The sequence below is a fragment of the Amblyomma mixtum genome, chromosome 9, assembly GCF_055824585.1.
Source record: "Amblyomma mixtum isolate Tamu chromosome 9, ASM5582458v1, whole genome shotgun sequence".
NCBI classification, from domain to species: Eukaryota; Metazoa; Arthropoda; class Arachnida; order Ixodida; family Ixodidae; genus Amblyomma; species Amblyomma mixtum.
Genome location: NC_143020.1, coordinates 119,993,113 through 120,012,841, shown reverse-complemented (window position 1 = coordinate 120,012,841; position 19,729 = coordinate 119,993,113). Strand labels below are relative to the sequence as shown.

The 19,729-nt window shown below is 46.2% G+C and overlaps 1 protein-coding gene across 2 annotated transcripts in view; it reads right to left on the bottom strand.

Moving 5' to 3' along the window:
* Positions 1 to 6,057: 6,057 nt before the first annotated feature.
* FBXO11 (F-box protein 11) overlaps positions 6,058 to 19,729 on the bottom strand; it is a 33,963-nt gene continuing 20,291 nt past the window's right edge. For both annotated transcript variants that reach the window (XM_089561720.1, XM_089561719.1), the window contains 4 exons: positions 19,185 to 19,624; positions 18,325 to 18,433; positions 10,733 to 10,831; positions 6,058 to 8,152 (listed from right to left, as the gene is read on the bottom strand). In XM_089561720.1, the coding sequence (XP_089417846.1) occupies positions 8,023 to 8,152; positions 10,733 to 10,831; positions 18,325 to 18,433; positions 19,185 to 19,624 (778 nt within the window). In that variant the 3' untranslated portion in view covers positions 6,058 to 8,022. The remainder of the gene's footprint in view (positions 8,153 to 10,732; positions 10,832 to 18,324; positions 18,434 to 19,184; positions 19,625 to 19,729) is intronic.

Genomic DNA, 19,729 nt, shown 5'->3' with positions numbered 1-19,729 from the left:
CCCGCTCCTTCCTTCCCTGGATTCCTCTGGCTGGGCCCCGGTGCACTGAAGAGGAATCTGAACTTGTCTTTTTGCCACGGGAACTCAATCTACACGTTCCGAGCATTCTTAGAAACTTCGATTTACTGCCCTGTGTGGCCGATTTCCCTAATTAAATCGAATTAACATCCGGCTCCCGCCTTTTTTTTTTAATTCTGCCTCGTACGGTGGGTGGAGTCGACCAACCCGTGGAGTGCCTTTCACCCAGTCCCGTGGCGGCTTGCCGCTCTGCCATTGGCGGAGTAATACGTAGTAATCCGTAGTAGCAAATAGTCCACGCGTATTTTTATTTCTGGGGGCTTATTCTGCGGCTATATTATCTGCGAATGAAACTTTATTCACGGAAACCTAAAAAACAAAATAAAGCGAAAGAAAAGCCTCCACGGAGCTGGCTGAAAGGCACTTCACGCGTTGGTCGACTCCGCCCACCGTATGGGGAGAATTCAAAAAATAAAGGCGGGAGCAGGACGTTAATCCGATTTAATTAGGGAAATCGGCCACACAGGGCAATAAGTCGAAGTTTCTAAGAATGCTCGGAACGTGTAGATTGAGTTCCCGCGGCAGAAAGACGAGTTCAGATTCCTCTTCAGTGCACCTTTAAAGGGTCGTTGAGGGGGCGAAATTGATGTTGGCCTGTAGTGCTGGATTACCATGGCAGAGACACTACCTTCAGCAAAAACTGAGTGTTTGTAAACTAGGAAAGGTCAAGAAATGAAAGAGGTGACACCACTGACCTTTTTTCCAAGCAGACTGGGACGACATCAAGACCAATTCCTTCATGTGGATCTCCGAGGCTGGGCTACACTGCCATTGATGAGTGAAAAAAGTTGGGCGAGTTGGTACATATTCATTATTCACAACAGAGCAGGAAACATGGACGAAAGGGGAGAAAAGGGCAGCACTTATTTTGTCTATTCTCCCCTTTTGTCGGTGTTTCCTGCGTTGTGAATAATAAACTACACTGCCATCCCCTTCCATTCGGTGACCACAAAGTCCGTTTTGGTCTGTCACCAGTTGAAATCAAGCGGTGGGGAAATTGGATTCAATTTTCTCTGTAACAAATGAATCTTTCTGCCGAAAATACATCGGCATAGCCATAAAGGGGCATAGAATATTTTTACTCAGAACAAAAGTTGGATTGAGTTACCCTTAGTGTTCAAGCAGCCTTATGGAATCGCACAAAGATTTGGTGCTGCCAATTTAGGACAATGCAAAACTCAAAAACAAGGCGTGGCTGGTATAGCTTTTTGAGAGAGTACACACTCCAACATGATGGAGTTTCTTTGATTATGTTCATTGCACCTATTTTGGAAGCACGCAATACTATGAAGTGGGCAGGGTACAGGTTAATGTATTAATTTAGGCTTTAACCCTTCAGCTCACTACCACGTGAGCATGTCTATTGCATGCTCTGCCCAAGCATAGTTACACTTAATTTTAGCCAGGGTATTGTCAATTTTCAGTTATGTTGAAATCCATACTTTTCACTGCTCATGGTTAAGATGGCAAAGCTTTAATCCAGCCCTCAACCATTCAGCTCTTTCCCATATCCTACAACACCCGCCATACCTCCTGCAATGCTAATGCCATTAGGAACATTACATGCCTATGCTTAAGTGCACGTTTAGAGGCCCCATTAGATAACATTGGCTCAAAATTTCCCACAATTCTTGTTTTCATTGTTATCCGAAGAGTGCTAATGCCAGCACGAGCTAGAATGTTCCAGCAAGTAATTTACAAGTAGTTTTGGGTTGATTGCACATCACTCAGTGATGTTCCATTCATCGAATACTCCTTTCTTCAGGGAACTTGGAGTAAAAATTAGGCAAAAGGAATTTTTACGGAGGTACAGGGAATATTTAGAACCAAAATTCTCATTTTTTCTAAACTGACAGTTTTCAAGACGCTGCCTGGAACAGGGTTTTGTTGGTCTGATTGAAGGGATTCTCAGTTATGGCATTGAACTGGCACACTTAACTGCAAGTGACCAAAGCAAATCATGGCGACTGCCTTCTGCTCTCTTCCTCTGTTTTCACCTTAACACAAACTCAACTTGTATTCTGTGAAGTTCACGAAAACTTCAGGATTCTGGGCATCATTATGGAATGTTCAGCGCGCTTATATTGTTACCGAGCCAGATTCCATTTTATGTTCATGTAGCAAGGAGCTGCATTTGTATTGTCGCTCACATGCCATCAAATCGCATTCAAGACTATTCACTTTGAATAATTGGGGGGGTTCAAAGTCCTAAAGTGACACATGGGCTATGAGGAACACCACAGTGAAGGGCTGCACAGTAATTGAGACCACTTGGGGTTCTGGTGCATACTGTAACGCTGCTTGCGGAGTTGTGAAGGGAGGAGGGATGTTGCCTGAATAAAATCTCAATCCATAACACTGACTGAATGTCGCTAATGTCCCATTTCTTGATCACCAGATATTGCCACATGTTAACATTAAGCACAACATTTGAGTAACATTCATATGACATTATTCTCTTCTCCCTTCCCTTATCCTGACATTGGATTGACAAGTGCACGAAATAATGCTGCAGCTTAAACAATGACCCTCTGCATACTCTGCAAAGCTGAAGCACAAAGAAACTTTCAAAGCAATATTTTGATTTCAAGGTGCCGATTCTTTGTGAGTGCATTAATGCATGCCATTAAAACAGAAGGCATCTCCGTGGCAATCAAGTCAAACGATCAATTCCTGCACAAAACACTGTGCCGCAGAAACATTACAAACAAGAAAACGCTGCTGCACTGCTCACACATTCACACAAGAATGACACGGCGAGCTACATTCCCCACGAGGCCCTGCTCGTTTTAGAGCCAGTGACACTTCCCAGTCGAGCGAAGTTATTTTGTGCATTTTTTAATGTAATAGCAAAAATTAGAAACACAAGTGAGCACGACTATGTTGTTATTATCTTTTGTTAAATAAGCCATTAGTCCGTGGTGCCGTCTTTGTGCGAAAATTATGCAAATGCATTAGGCAAAAACACGTTAATTCTGAAGAAGGCGCCTTTTCAAACCCTATTCGTATGTTGCTTTACTATTCTCCAATTAAAGTGCATTCACAGAGTTCACTAGAAACAACAGGATTCAATAAACTACATTACCAGTGCATTATTTCAGTATTATACTATAAGTTAATGTTCAAAAATGTTGTCTAAACACAGACTTAGGAATGTTGGCGAGATGTTAGTACCCAACGTTGGTGCTAGGGATGCCCTTAACGTCACTGTGATGCAATTCTGAAACAACATGATAACCTACCTAAGGCAACGCTACAGCAGAATCACATTTCATTGCTAAACATTGCATGGCAGTCGTTACAGGAAACGGTGGAAACGGAGCAACGTTGTGTTACTTGAGAAGTGACTTCTAACGCTGTCGCATTCAGCTTCCTACATGTTGGTTAGGAGTTTGCAATTTTTTGTATTTCGGCTCCATTTAAATACTGCCACTGCAGCCGAGTGAAACCATGGCCTTTGGACCAGTAGCTGAACACCGAAGCCACTATGGCATGTTCTATCCACTAATGACACTGCATAGAAGACATCCTGAAACGCACAAATGAAAATGTTGGCATTCCAATTTTAGAGATGGCATGGCACCAACTGAAAGGAGAACCAGTCCGCACTAATGTGAACGTTAGGTAGCAATCCTTCCTCCTGGATAAGTTTTTTTGGTCTAAAGAAAGCAGAGCATTGTAAACTTCAAGGCAAATTCAAAAAAGGTGGTCTTTTTGCTTTTTTCATTTACATGACATACATGCAAGCCATTCAATTAATTTAACAAAGTGACTCGCACATTGCTACCACCAGCCTTCATTGCAAAGTAAAATTGTGAAACTTCCTGCTTAGGAGACCTTCTGCTAAATTCACTTGCACCAATCACTTTCTCAGCTTTGCCACAGTTCAAGGTCATGGCACCTTGGTTACCCTGTCCGTGTTTTGGATGCAAGTACCGCCGCGGTGGCTCAGTGGTTATGGCACTCGGCTGCCGACTCTAAAGACGAGGGTTCGATTCCGGCCGCGGCGGCCGAATTTCGATGAAGGCGAAATTCTAGAGGCCCGTGTACTGTGCGATGTCAGTGCACGTTAAAGAACCCCAATTGGTTGAAATTTCAAGAGCCCTTCACTATGGTGTCCCTCATAGCCTCAGTTGCTTTGAGATGTTAACCCCAATAAACCAATCATACAAAGTAACAAAACTTCGGAAGTTAGCAGCAGAAGAATAGAAACTAGAAGCATTAAGAAAGACAAGCCCACAAGTGGTGCAAGATGGATATGCCAACAAGAGAGTAACAATGCTGCTGGCCATCATAAATTAAAAGTTTCATGCCGTGGAGTTGATGACAATGCTTAAGCCTACTTCTGATAATGTACAGTCTTTGTCAAAAGTTTAGAGCCCAGGGGGTTCACTTCCAAGCTTTATATTGGGACTCCAGGAGCATTCATGGAAGTCCTACCTAATGCAGGAGGCAGTACCAGAAATCTTCTCATGTCCAGGAAATTTGGAACGCTAGAGATCCATTAAGAACGACACAGTGTGTCTCAAAAGAAAACCCCCTGGGCTCCAAACTTTTGACAAATGCTGTACATCGATAGGACTGTCGTTGATGCTTCAAGAACCCCAGGTGGTCTAAATTAATCCACAGCCCTCCAATGAGTGTGCCCATGGCCCAATGTCACTTCAATACGTTAAACCTCACAATATACATCATTTTAAAAATATTTTTGCTTTGCTGCAGTGAGAATGCAAATTTGTTTATCGAATACAAGGAACAGTACACCAGTCAGGAGCAAGCCCCAATGACATGGAGCCGAAACGACCAAACGAAGTTTTCTTGTATCTTTATGTAGCCTGCATGTGCTTTCCTTTGTTTCAAGGACTGCTGGCTTAATGAGCACGCTCTTGATACCTTTACATACCTTTTAAAAAAAATCTTGCTGGGCAATCACGATACTTCGCAACGCAAATTTTAGCACAGCTGTTGAGGCATTTTCATTTCACGGTATACTGAGGTAAAGAATTTGAGAGACCACATGCTTGTTTGACTCACACCACTCCAGTCTGCCTCTCTTCGGGGCAGCGCATTTAATGGCGGCGGCCGCAGACGGCGCATGCCACATTCCTCCGTTTTTGCCATACCCCCCCCCACACCCCAGCCTCCAACTCCCACAGTACCACCCTCTTCAGGTGGCTGCTGTGGCAAAAACCCTCCTGCACTACCTCTGCCAGCCACGCAGTTTCCCAAACCGAACAACGGGCTCTTAACAGCTGCACCGTTAAGAATCGAATGGCAATTATACAACTGTTAATGAGAAGGATCATCAACTGGCATGCGACAATGACTGTGCACAGAAAGATGCAGACCTTGCAGGATCCATGCACCCCCGGTAACGCCCAGCTGCATGGACAAGACAAGACTACGAACACTAACACTTTCCCAAAAACCTCCTCTCTGTTCATTTTGGGAAGGTTAGCAACAGAGACTAGGCCAGGGTTACGTGCATGCGATGGTCACGTGATCGCAACCCCATGGAGTGCTCATCCTGACCCCCACCTCCTCCCTCCTGGTCATGCTTCGCTTATGGATGACACACTGCCCAGGAACCTCAGCGTCAACAGCTAGCGCTGTAGAACCACTGGAGTGCAGAGGCTTGTGACACAGGAGCAAGTAAAGATGGGTAGACTGCTCTTTAGTGCAGCACAAACTGGAGCCACTCTCACTCGCTGGCGCCACCTGGTGGCCATGAACACGCATAACCCCACAACACTTGTTAAGCCTTCTGTGGTGCACATTCCTTGTGACCAGGTCATTTTCGCTTGAGGATGACTTACGGAAATGAGCTAATCTACATAAGCTGTCGCAACACAACATAATGAAGTTCTTCTGCGAGACACCAGGTGGCGCCACTGTTTGCGGCACTTGAGCCAGCCGAGAGCCCCCATTGCTGCTCCATGCTCATGACAGAGAGAGAGATAAAGAGTAGCTGCACCAAGAGACAGTGTGGCATTCTTATGTTTATTGTGGGCACCGCTGCACCTCCATCAGCTGCTTGTCCACCACGCCTGCAGCAGCCTGAAGCGTATACACGATGCGGCACACGGCGGGGCTTGGCTTGGATACGGCACGGCTGTGGCGGCAAAGGGTGCTTTGATCGTGGCACGCATGCAGTGCTCGACTACAAGCCTGGCCGATGTGCTTCGCCTGTCTCCTCCAGTGTAATGCTGCCGGTGTCTGCACCAGTCATCCTTGCTATGCACGCACGCACGTACACACATGCACACACACCACGGGGCAAGTGTCCCATACACAAAGAGTCAGTAGCATGTTTAGAACCACACTTGGGGAGTTGACCAAAGCTACCATTGCATAGGCACCATCCTCTTGACACAATCCCATTTTCCCACCTGCCTGCAGCACTTTACGCAATACCGGTGCAACACATCAACAAAACACTGTTGGTATGCCAAATATGTTACAAGCAAAATGACTGCACGGTTGCTCACTCCATTTCACTGCCTACGTGTACACAGCAGGTGGAAAAAAGAAAGCGCCTGTCATGAAAAGTGCATTCCTTTTTTTTTTTTTAATCCCTTTCCATCCGATACAACCCTCGAGCAAAACCATCAAACGGCAAACGGCCATTTCTTGCGACGTTTCCATGCACCGCTGCGAAGGCCAGAAGAGGCTTACGCTTGTCAGCATTTGGCACCGTTTGTCACGCAGCACTTCCTAGAAGCACTGACAGTGACACGCACTCCAGCCACGGTGCAGGAAACCCCGCACTTCACCGAGAGGACACGTTGCCCATCTGGTAGCTCTGCCTCTTGTACGTGTGCGGCAAAAGCTGGTCTGCCACTCGCCAACCGTTGCTTTGATAGCGGATGAGCTGCCTACATTTTTCTCGCCCGGACAGCAGGAAACCAAAGATGCAGATCATGCACATCGCCAAAATCACACCAGAGCCTAGCACATACAATACGCAAGCAGAACAGAAATGCAATGATCAAAACTCCACTATGAACAGAACACATTGTTGAGTAAACAAAAAAAAAACAACAAAAACATCATAACAAAATGTGCCACCTACAACCGGCTTGGACATTCGGTGATGTCTCCCCCCCCACCCCGTATTTTGTCACCTTTACACGTAGCAAACAAACGCACTGCTTCGACCAAAGCCAGTCATCGAAAGCACAACTGAAGCTTTCAGATAAAAAGAAGCTCTTGCAGTTGCAGTCCTGTCGAGAAGAATGAGAAAAAATAACAATAAAAAAAAATCTGGAAAACAAAATGCTTGGTGGTGGTGGTGGTAGTAACAGTAGAGTAGTAGTACTTGAAGGGGGCATGCAAATATAGTCACCACAAACACAACACTTCATTCACTCGGGGGTAGAGCAGCAGCAGTAGTAGTAGTACCGGGTTGTGCGGGCACCGTAGACTCTGGTGGCTGTGTTGGCTGGGCGAGTGGGAAGGAGGAAGGAAAAGCTGGCCTGGCACAGCTGCAGTCTCTTGATTTTCGCGTTTTCCCCCACCCCCTTCCAAGTTCGGTAATGAGAGAGAGAGAGACGGCTTCTCTGCAGTGACACTCGCGCGAAGGAGGGAGGGAGGAGGGGAGGCAGTGATGGGATGGTGGTGGTGGGGGGGGAGAGAAGATACAGCTCTCACACACAACACAGTAGTGGCGTGGCGATACAAAAGAAACCACACACGCACGCACGCGCACACACACACACGTCGTCTGTTGTGGTGGGGAGGCCAACTGCATAGCGCGACAGAGCCAGCTGTCGGGGGAAGGGGGCTCTCCACCCCCCCAATAAATAGAAAGGGCGGCGGCCGGGCGGTTCTCTCTCTCCTCCTCTCTTTTGGCACTTTGGTCAGTTTACACACCCTGCAGCACGGCGCACGACGCACACACACACACTTGCAGCAATCCGAGTCCTCCGTTTGTCGTCGGGTCTCTCAGTTGACCAGCAGCGTGTGCGACTCCATTGGAGCGGCCGAGTCGTACAGGGTGTCCGTGTCCTGCGTGGGCTCCCCCTGCAGCTGACACTGGTTGCTCAGTGTGCCAGCACCGCAGTCACAGAAGAACCTGTAACAACCAACATGCATCAGCAATGAGCCCAGGGCCAGGCAACCAGTTATCAGCAGCTCCACTACGTCCACTGGAGGACAGAGGTCTCTACCACTGACTGTTAGCCAACCCTGGTCCCATGAAATCTATGGTCACCTTATCCAATGCTACTTTAGTCATGTACAGAACAGGCCTTTCCCACCCCCTTCAAGGCCCCCATAACCTGCACCACCGGGAGACACAAAACATCCGCTTGTCCAGCTCACCAACTGGGTGGCGGATACTATCCCTTACTCACCCATCTCTTTCCCAGACCCACCACAGTTGCCGATCCATCCCCTAACCTCCACCTCGCACCCATTCCATGCAATATGTCTGCACACACACACGCAGGCCACTGCAGAGCATACGCATACAACCACAAGTCACCCTTGGACACTATGGCGGTCGCCTACACAGATGCCTCCCTTAAGGAAACCCGGACTCCACAGCAGCCTTCTTCCTCTACCTATCCTTTCCCCCAACCCCCACCATGGCCCATCTGGCTCGCCTCCCGGGACCTGAAACTGCAACACGCCCTCGACCTCGGCCCAGGACCTGTTAAACGCCTAGCATAAAGGCTGTTTTAGGTAAAATGTTTAGGGGAATCCCCCAAGGTGGAGTAGATTTGTAATAAGGGAGTAATTACTCACTGACATCCACCCGAGCGCAGCCATTCGGCTACAAAGGAAAGCTATAAAGCTTTCTTACAAACTTTGTAGTTGAAGAAAAATTCGTCCTGGTCCGGGGTTCGCACCCGGGACCACCGCTTCACCGGAGCAGTCGCTCTACCAACTGAGCTAACCGGGACGGCGAGCTTATGGTAGGGCGAGAGTGAATTGACCAATAACTCGAAGTGGGAACAGTGTCGGTCAAAGATTTCAAGCTTTCCTTTGTAACCGTATGGCTGCGCTCGGGTGGATGTCAATGAGTAATTACTCCCTTATTACAAAGGCTGTTTTAATAAACATGTTACACCACCACCACCTAGTCATGCTTGCGCTAACTTCCTCATCCCATCCTATGAATCCACTATGTTGCCCTGAAGGCCTGCCTAAGGGCAACAAAGCGTGGTAACAGGGCATTTAAGGAGGGACGAGGGTCTTAAAACTGACCTTCTTATTTGTGGCTCAAATCTCATGAAATTTTGCACACAGATGCGTTTTTCTCTTCAGATTTCAAAAATGTAGTCATAATAGAGCCGGTGGTCTTAGATCAAAAGTTATCTTAAATTCTAGAGTGTAATTAGGTAATTTCTCACGCAGCTTTAATGAACTTTCTCATTGCATTTTGTTGCTTTTAATTACATAAATTGATAGGCAGAGAGTTCCCATACCCGATGACATTCTTACTTTTTCTGTTTAGGCCACGTACAAATAGCAATTTACAATTAGCTTAATGAGTTGCAGTGTAAAATACTGCGATCTTTTCCTCTCGACATAATATGTCAGGATGACATGCCTTTAGAGAAAAACGAAGAATGTCATCGGGTATGGGAACTTTCTGGCTATCAATTCAAGTAAATAAAAGCAACAAAATGCAATGAGAAAGTTCATTAAAGCTGCGTAAGAAATTACCTAATTACATTCTAGACTTTTCAAATTCTAAGACCACCAGCTCAATTACAATTACATATTTGGAATCAGAAGAGAAAAACGCATCTGTGTGCAAAATTTCATGAGGTTCTAGCCATAAATAAAAAAGTTAGTTTTAAGACCCTTGTCCCCCCCTTAATTTTCAGCATTACCGCTACACCTGACGTGCCTGCCTGTGTCTGCAATTCACTTGCAGCCAAAGTATTCCAGAACGTGCAGGCAGCAACACTGGGTGATTTTTCTGCACGTACATGCAAAACTAGAACAGCTATCCTGTCATAATAAATGATTTTTAGCGCAACGGGGACACAACACAAGAAAGACGACAACACGGGCACCAAGCGCCCACGTTGTCGTCTTTCTTGCGTTGTGTCCCCGTTGCGCTAAAAATCATTCATTATGTCTGAAAACCAACTAGCTCAGCAGTTAACCCTCTTACAGCTATCCTGCATTTATTATTCAACTGGAGTTCAAATTGTACTGAGACACTGCGGGACAGCTGTAGAGACCGAATGTGACGGTGAGCTGTGTACTTCCGGTGCCAAAAGTTAGCAGGGTGCGAAACTTGCACATCACCTTACTTTCCACAGCGTCTGCAATGGACGTGTGTATTGTGTTGCCGCGAACTGCAGTAATCAAATCCTGCCTATGCGTACCAAGGCAGTGCAGCTGTTCAGGTTGCACGTAGACCACCTGCCCTGCAGGCTTTTGGCACCAGTAGTTAAACAGACCAGTTCAACCCTGGCCTGAAGCATGCAGCAGGGCTAGACCACAACTTGCTTTGATGTGCTCCACAGGTGAAGAAAAAATGAGGATGGAGAAGGGCACTGCCTGTGTCGTTCTCCATCCTCCATCTTTTGTTCTCTTTTCTTTTTTTAATCTCTACAGCACATCAAAGCAATTAATGTCCGACAGACTAGTCCCAGTTCTTCCTCTCCTAGTGTTAGAACAGGAAGAGGCTCACCTGTCGTGCCGTATGAACTCCACCTCGTGGCCCGAGTGACACGTCTTGATGCAGTTGACGCAAATGGCATTGCGGTCTGTCGTGTTGCACGTCTTGCAACTGCAACAACGACAAGGGGCAATCAGGGTCATCAGGAAATGTGCCCAATAATCAGGGTCATCACGAAATGTGCCCAAACCGGCACTGCCTGCCAGCCTAGACGCTGCCCGCCACATGCCTGCTGGTGCCCCTTCCCTGAAGTAAGCAGCACAGCTCAGCATTCCAATGCAGAACCACATTTGCCGACATGACCGTTATGCCACACCACCAACCCAAAGAACTTGCCCAAGCAGCACGGGCAATAGGCCCAATATTGGAAATGTACTGGCAAACGTCGGTCCTACATTTAGTGTAGGTCCTACATTAAAGGGGGACACTAGTCTTGAAAAAAAAAAATTTATTAATGAAGTCACAGCTATGAAATCTTCAGGGAATATGTATTTTTGTGTGCTGATTCTAAACATGTCATTTCATTTCATGCAAAACAATTCCTTGAGCACTTATGCACTTTTTATGCTAGTATTTTGCGGAGAGTTTTGAAGAAAATTTGCTGTGGGAAACTCGCTGAAATGTGTGCCATTATGTTCTCTTGACACCAAGGAATACAATAAGGGTGAAAATGTCTTCCTGCCTATCATAGAACTTAAGTTATAGAGTTTTGAAGTTGTCGCTTCAGAAATGAGAAGGAAAGTGTGTATTCCTGTTTCTGAAGTGGCAGCTTCAGTACCCTATTAGTCGAGTTCTATGAGAGCCAGGATTTTAATTTTGCCCTTACTGTATTCCTTGGTGTCAAGAGAACCCAATGGAATGCACTTCAGAAAGTTTCCTGCAGCAAATTTTCTTCAAAACTCTCCGCAAAATACTAGCATAAAAAGTGCATAAGTGCTCAAGGAATTGTTTTACATGAAATTAAATGACATATCTAGAATCAGCGTACAAAAATACATGCGCCCTGAAAATTTCATAACTATGACTAAATTAAAATTTTCTTTTCAAGACCAGTGTCCCCCCTTAAGTGGACCATCCATTTCCAATATTGGGCCAATAACTTGTGCTGCTTCGCTACACACAATTTATGTCAAGAGGCCACGAATCGTTCACAAGGAAAGATGCGATAACTAGTCTGTGCTTCTTGGACCTCCCCAGGTCAGGCTCAACGCCTGAGCGAAACTGTGTCTAATTTCTAGCATGTAGTTGCACAGATGATTATATGCCAAGCATACTCACGACACCGTGGCCTCTCAGAGAGACACCGGGTTGCGCAGCTCAACTTGGAAGACTCACCCACTGCATTGGTTCAGCAGCTGTGGGGCCCCACTGCTGAGTGCAAACTCACGGGTTCGATCCCGGGCCACCCCAGCCAGACTTCAACGGGGGTGAAAGGAAAATACACTAGTGCACTGAAATTTCCGCGCATTAAAGAATCTTCTTAGGTCATTAAGAACTCATTACCAAGCTCCCTATTCTTACTCTCTGCTTAAGTCTAGCTCGGCATTAAGAAAACACGTCAACATTCCACAATGCTAAATGGTCGCTGTTGAACTAGCTTGCCAAGGTGGACAGGATACTGAGCACTTTTTGTGTTTATCCTATTGTTTGTTTTTTCACACTGGAGTATGCGGGCAAGTGCAGTGGGCTGCAGCAAAAAAAAAATGTTATTAAAAGCACGCACACCAAGATCTGTACATGTCCCTTCAGTATAAAAGGAAACAACCAGGCTGTGAAGATGCAATTCTTTTCATTTCCCTACTAGGGTTGAAAATTACTTTTCGGTATTACGTGCTAAGAGGAAAAGTAGTTACAAAAAAGGAAAAAGTGTGCTTGTCGCACATAGTTATGGAGTAATCATTAACTGAATGCTGAAACTTGGAGGAACCTGTACACAGCCAACAAGCCCCGAAATGTCACGCTGACAGCCATTTTCGATATCTCATTCTACCTCCACATTAATAAGACTGCAACAGCATCGGCAAAGCATTCGCCACGAAAGATATTCATGAGCATTTATTGCACAGCAGAACCTCGCCAATTCAGTTTCTCAGAATGCAGAAAATAATTCAACTACTCAGTGGGCATGCAAATTTCAGTCGACGAGCGATTTTTCAGACTCAGCAAGGCTCAAGAAAATGTCCGAATAACTGAAAAATCCAAAATATCCATGAACTTCAAAAAAAAAAAAACACTTTGCTGGAAAAACATGCTTGAAAAATCGAGAATTTCACCATTTTCCATTTGCGAGCAATAAAGCTTGTACAGTCAAACCTCGATTTAATCAACACTCATATTACGTTTTCAGCTATATCAAAATGTTAATAAATATTGTCTGCAAACACATGAAATTCTTTCTTTATATACTGAGTGCTGTTTGCTACAAAATGGGCATACTGTATATACTCGTCAAGGGCCACACTTATTTTGGGGGTTTTGACGGGGTGCGGCTCTTACATGAGACCGTTGTTTCTCCGTAAAAATTTTTCTCAACTATAGCACTGCCTCAACTACGTGTCCCCCTTTTATGCTGCGACACGCACTTTTACGACGAATTAACGCAGCCCCAACAAATCGTGCAAATGCACACTACGTTGAAAAAAATGGATGACAGGACACGGCCCAATCACCGATGCAAATTAACCAACAAAGTGAAACAGGTTTCTAAATAACTTTACTAGCACACATCACATCATTTTAAGTTAAGAGCTCCTGAAGATCTGGTGCTCGGCTGACACTAATGATGCCTTGGAAGGCAATTCGGAGCGGCACTCGACGCACGGGCGTCAGTGCAAGGTGGCATTCGCCTCGGCTGCTTTTCCGTGCGCTTCCTGTCGAAGGCCTTTCAAAAATTAATTATTAGGGGTGTGCAAATATCAAATTTTTCGGAATACGAATACTTAGTTCCGAATATCGAATCGAATATCGAATAATCAAGGACAGACGCATTTAATCACTACAAAACATTTATTTGGGCACCCAAGAACATCACAGTTCAACTGTCGATGATTAAATAAACACAAAAGGTGTGTGTGGCTGCACAAAGAGTATCAAATTCTCGAACATTATTCTTAGAAGAGTGGAAATATCAGAGAAGATGGCTAGTACACAGCATTGATTAAGGCTAGCTTGCCATCAGCACAAAAGCGAGTTGCTGGGATGACGTAAAAGGTTGTCGTGAAGGAAAACCAGCTGCACCACATGGTCAGGCAGTAGTAGTTCTCTTCTAACTGAAACGACTCCTCCAGCCACAAAAAATGCCCTCTCACTTGGCATTGACCTGGCACGTATTGCGAGGTACTTCGTGCACAGCTCTGACTATACCAGCTTCGCAGGTATAGCCACAAAAAAGCTCACCGGTGCAGTCAGCTAAGGCATGGCCCTTGGAGGAAGAAAGAATTTTCCTTCCGTGCAGGCGCCGCCATGTTGTTATGTATCTGTCCATAGTGCTTGCGGACCGAAATGAACGCTGGTGCTCACAATGAATATTCGGCTACATACGAATATTCGCGTCGGGTCGAATATTCGAAATAACACGAATACTTGGATTTCGAATCGAATTCGAATACTAAAAATATAATATTCGAAATATATTCGAAAATATCGAATATTCGCACACCCCTATTAATTATGCGTTCAATTTAATGTGAGGTTATCGTGCGAAGGTAAACAGCAACTTTGACTTTTTATGACAGACTGTGACTAGATTCAAAGCACTTTCACAGTGGCATCGATGCGAAGCACGCTGGGCCTAGAGACACCAGGTGAACGGTGTGCGACTGCGGCACATAATCCACCAGCGCCCAAGCTTGTCGCTGAAATTGAGCTTTAAGGGGGGACCCTGGTCTTGAAAAAAAAAAAAAATTTTATTAATGAAGTCACAGTTATGAAATCTTCAGGCCACATGTATTTTTGTGCGCTGATTCTAGATATGTCATTTAATTTCGTGTAAAACAATTCCTTGAGCACTTGTGCAATTTTTATGCAAGTATTTTGGGAAAAGTTTTGCAGAAAATTTGCTGCAGGAAACTCGCTGAAAAGCATACCATTGGGTTCTCTTGACACCAAGGAATACTTTAAGGGTGAAATTGTCATCCTGGCTATCATAGAACTTGAGTTATAAGGTACTGAAGTTGTCGCTTCAGAAATAAGAAGAAAAGTGTGTATTCCTGTTTCTGAAGTGACAACTTCAAAACTCTATAACTCAAGTTCTATGATAGACAGGATGATAATTTTACCTTTCTTGCATTCCTTGGTGTCAAGAGAACCCCATGGCATGCATTTCAGTGAGTTTCCTGCAGCAAATTTTCTGGAAAACTTTTCCCAAAATACTTGCATAAAAATTGCACAAGTGCTCAAGGAATTGTTTTACACGAAATTAAATGACATATCTAAAATCAGCACACAAAAAATACATGTGGCCTGAAAACTTTATTACTATATCTAAATTAATAGCAATTTTTTTTCAAGACCAGGGTCCCCCTTAACTATGGAGAAATGTCTATCGCAGTTGCTGCTCTTTCACCAAATTTCGCTTTTCAAGAGTGAGTTCTTGGTGCAATTCTATATTAATAATTTCGGCTACATCGAACTACAGTAATCCCTCGTTATAACGAAGTCATCGCGACGGCGAAAAAATTCGTTATAAGCGATAATTCGATATAAGCGACCGCTCGAAAAAAGCTAAAATAGTCGAGATTTAATTGCGCCACAACTGCGAGGAAGCTGGCGGATTACCTTGAGCCACTGGCTAGCAACCGCTGCGCCGCGCGGCGTCCGCCGGCTGCGGCGGTTGCTAGGCAACGGCTCAAGGTCGGTCTCTGTGCCTCCTCGGAGCACTGCCACAGCGAAATCGCAAGTTCGTGGCCAATTTGCTCGTAGCACATTTGTTACTTCTACCAGCAACTCTGTATTGGTCAGCGATCCTCAAAGGTGATAGTTTTCAAATTGCTTATACCAGAGTTTATTATCTATATCAAGAACAAGCTTTAGCTCATTTTTGTGATCCAGACGGGATCCAGGGTGATCGACAGGCCAGCAGGCCACGGCCGGTCCCGACGCGCGTCGAGACCGAGCGCGCCCTACGTCATCATGACGCTGCCGCTCTCTGCGCTCGCGTTGGCTCCCGCTTCCCGTCCGCTTCCGCCGTTCGCAACTTCGCGCCGCGGTGAATCGCGCTCGCTTTTCGCACACATGTCCCCGCCGTAGGAACAAAATTCAGTCACCCTACCACGCATTTAGGCCGTTTGTCTAGTCGAATGGCTCGAATCGAGCATGACCGGCCACTTTCCCGCATCCAAGACACCACGGTTTCCTGTCATCGCAAAGTGCGAGGAAAACTTTATTTTCGTGTGGATTCTGTCACGGGGAACACCAGGAATGCGCTTCCGATCGAGATTAACGGTTCGGGCGCGCTGCACCATGGAATTTGGCCTCGCTGAGCAGGGGACACTCGGCACTCTCTTGGTGCCCGTTACTAGGCAGGTCATCGATCGTGGGTTTGGTACTTTTGTGGCCTATTCTATGCCTGCACGAGTCATTCGTCGGCGGTATTACCGTATTTACTCGATTCTAAGCACCCCTTTTTCTTCACGATCACGATGCCCAAAGTGAGAGGGGGTGCTTAGATTTGAAAAATCTAGGGTTGCTTAGGGGTTGCTTAGATTCGGGGGGGTGCTTAGAATCGCGAAAATACGGTAATTTGGCACTGCATGCGCAAAGGGTCGCCGCCACGGCGGCGATGCCTCCGCTCGCCACTTCGCTCTAAGCGGGTCAAGCTCTTCGTGAGCTTCAAGTAATGCGGCTTAAAATGCATGCGTTTGGGTCGGGACCGGAAGAAATTTCGAATAAAGCGATATTTCGAGTAAAGCGATTTCGTTATAACGAGGGATTACTGTATTTTACTATTTCTTACCTATTCACAATAACGAGGTTTGACTGTATTTGAACCAGATTTTTGCTCTCACACCAAATGTGCAACGCAGCCAGAGGTCACGCTACGAACCAATTTTGCATTTGAGTACAGCAATACATGCTGCCCGATGCATGCCGTGCGAGGCAAAGCCAGAGTCCGCTACCCAGGTCATGATCACTGTCACGATCTCACAATAACGTGTGCAGCGTTCAGGAGTGCAGTGAGAGATGTGCAGGAAGTCGAAGTACCACGTTTTCAAGCACATTCACTGCTCAGCTTCCCGTCTAGCACACCCCTGGGTGGCACAGTTCTGTGCTGCAGCGCTTTCCTAGCATAAGTGTGGTACATGCACAAGTGAAAAAAAAAAAGAAGTGAGCACAGCAAAGCCCAAAGCACCTCAACCCACAAGCAGGAGTGAGCGAAACAGAAACACGAGTTGCAACTGACAACTTGTGAACCGGGCATGAGTGATGCCGCTATCATGACCGTCTTTCATACCAGGGGTGGTATTCTGCCGGTGTCGCCTTTTGCGACATGTCGCATATGGGCGGGGCCTAAAAAAGTGCTTACAGATGCTCGAAGAAACGGAAAAAGCCGCCGGCACTTTCGTCTGCGGTGCATTCATTCACTCCGAGAAGCGACAATTTACCATTGCTGATTCACTAGCAGCAGTAGTTTCATATCTTTTATAGCAAGAATATTTGCCATCACATGACGTCTAATGTTCAAAAAAACATATGAAAATTTAATATAAACTTGCTTTACTTCATTTAAGTCTATAAAACACCGCAAAAAAGCTCCAAATCTATTTTTTTTTCGTTCCAGACGGTTGTGCTAGGTTTCGGCTGCATTTCAGGCAGTTGCAGACGGTAGCAGTGTAGCTGGAGGTCCCATTAGGCTTGCACGCTCCAGAATCGAGAGCGTATCTAAAAAACTAGGCTGAATTGCAGCTTAAACTTTATCGTCGAAGCAAGGTAAGTCATAGCGAAAAGTAACAACACCAGTAGTTGCCGGTAAACATGCCGACCGGAATCGCAAGGACTGCTGAATTGGCTGAAGCGGGCGGCTCTCGCTTAAAAGGACGTCGCCATGTTTTCACGCCAAGGGCGCAAAAGCCGCAACTGCCGATTGCGTTCGTACGCTAAGGGTAGCCCGCCGCCCATGCGAATCACTTCAGCGCATTCCGTTGTTCGACTAAGCGTAGTAAATTGGGGCAACGTCACGATGACGTAGCAGGAAGGCGGGTCCGTATCGTCACGCCGCCGTCACCACGGCTCGAGCCAATCAGCGAAGAGCGAATGCGACATGTCGCAAAAGCCGACACCGGGAGAATACCACCCCAGGTGCCAGCAGTCTCTCCGGTCAAAGTTGCAACTGCCTCTTCGAATTACCCACCAAATTACCTGGCATATTTTGGGACCGCTAAAATTATTTTAATAAAATGAGATTCCAAATAAACATGCTCCAAATTAAACATTTTTTTTGCTCATCACGTCCCCGTAAGAAGCACCAAAGTAATTTTCACCAATCTCAAGCAAAATTCCTACCAGATTCAAATGTAATGGGAGCCGAAATCTGTCCACACAGCCTAACAGCCGACTTAGGCCCTAGACCAAATGGGTGAAAGCGATGCCACAAAAAAGGAGCTCACCGGTAGAAGTCATGCATGGGAAAGCTCGTGTAGCTCGAGATCTTGTAGAGGCATTGGCCACTGGTCACAGCCTTCTCGACAGCGTTGTGGTTGTCGAAGATGCGGTTCCCTGGGTCAAAGAACTTTCCCATTACAGCAGCGCTCACAAAGGCACTCCCTCACCCCCTTTTGTGCAAGGCCACGCATTTGTTTCAACAAAGGCCACCCTTCAGACACACACACATTAGAGGAAGGCAAGGGAATGGAATACATGCCAGAAAGGGTTAGAAGAAGGAACTGACGGCACCTTTAGTCAGCGCAAATTGCATGCTCATGTGCAACAGAAACTGAGTGCACATTTTATTAAACACCACAACTTGTACATCAACATTCTATGTTGTAGACCAGTGATGGATCTACAACATAAACTTGCAAAGTAGTGGTGACTTTTTCGCACAATAAGGCCAAAACAAAACCTTAGTTTCACGGGTACCTAATCCTAGAAAAGCTACAAAACCAAAATAATGTCACTTCACTCATGACATGCAAAAGACATACAGGACACGCATTTTCTTGCTGTTTATGCCTTTCTACACTAGACCACATTGCCCACAAGAAATGCCCTGAAATGAAGCCCAGAGACAGACTGGTCTGCCACTACAATGGTGAGTCATCAGTACCATCAGGTGAATTATGTTTAAGCAAGACAAATTGAGATCTCGAGCATCCCCGACTGCGCCAGCTATGCCAACCACCTCCCAGCAAACCTCCTGAACCTTATCTATCCACACGAATTTCAGCAATCCCTGGCTACATTTTATATCCCCGGGAATCCACCCAGTAATCCAGCAATCCGCAGAAACACAAAATGAAGCGGGCACCTTTGAGGATTGGCTGGACGCCGCTCGCCAGGCACAGGCCCCCAAACCGATTGTTGAAGATCTGATTGAACTCGAGAGTGGCAGTGGCATTGTTGGTGATCTCAACACCAGCTGCCAGGCCGTCAAAGATGCGGTTCCGCCGCAACACGGGGTGGCTCTGGGTTGATATGAGCACGCCGGCCTGTGCGTTGCGGAAGATGTCGTTCTCTTCGAGCACACCCTTGCCACCGTTGAAGATGCAGACGCCCCCGTCACGGCCATCGTAGATCTTGTTGCGTCGCAGCGTGGGGTTGCTGTCCGTCTTGATCCAGACACCCGCCATGGCATTGTCAAATATCTCATTCTGCTCGAGCACACCTAGGCCACCATTGTAGACCAGCACGCCACCGTTCTGGCCACCCCAGATTTTGTTCCGGCGAATGATGGGGTTGCTGCCCGTCCTGCACGGTCAGGGAGAAGCCAGTCAGGCCAACCACTAAGCAGCTAGCTCACAATATCTAACGGGCCATAACAGCGATTTTCAATTATGGCTGCATGCTTACATA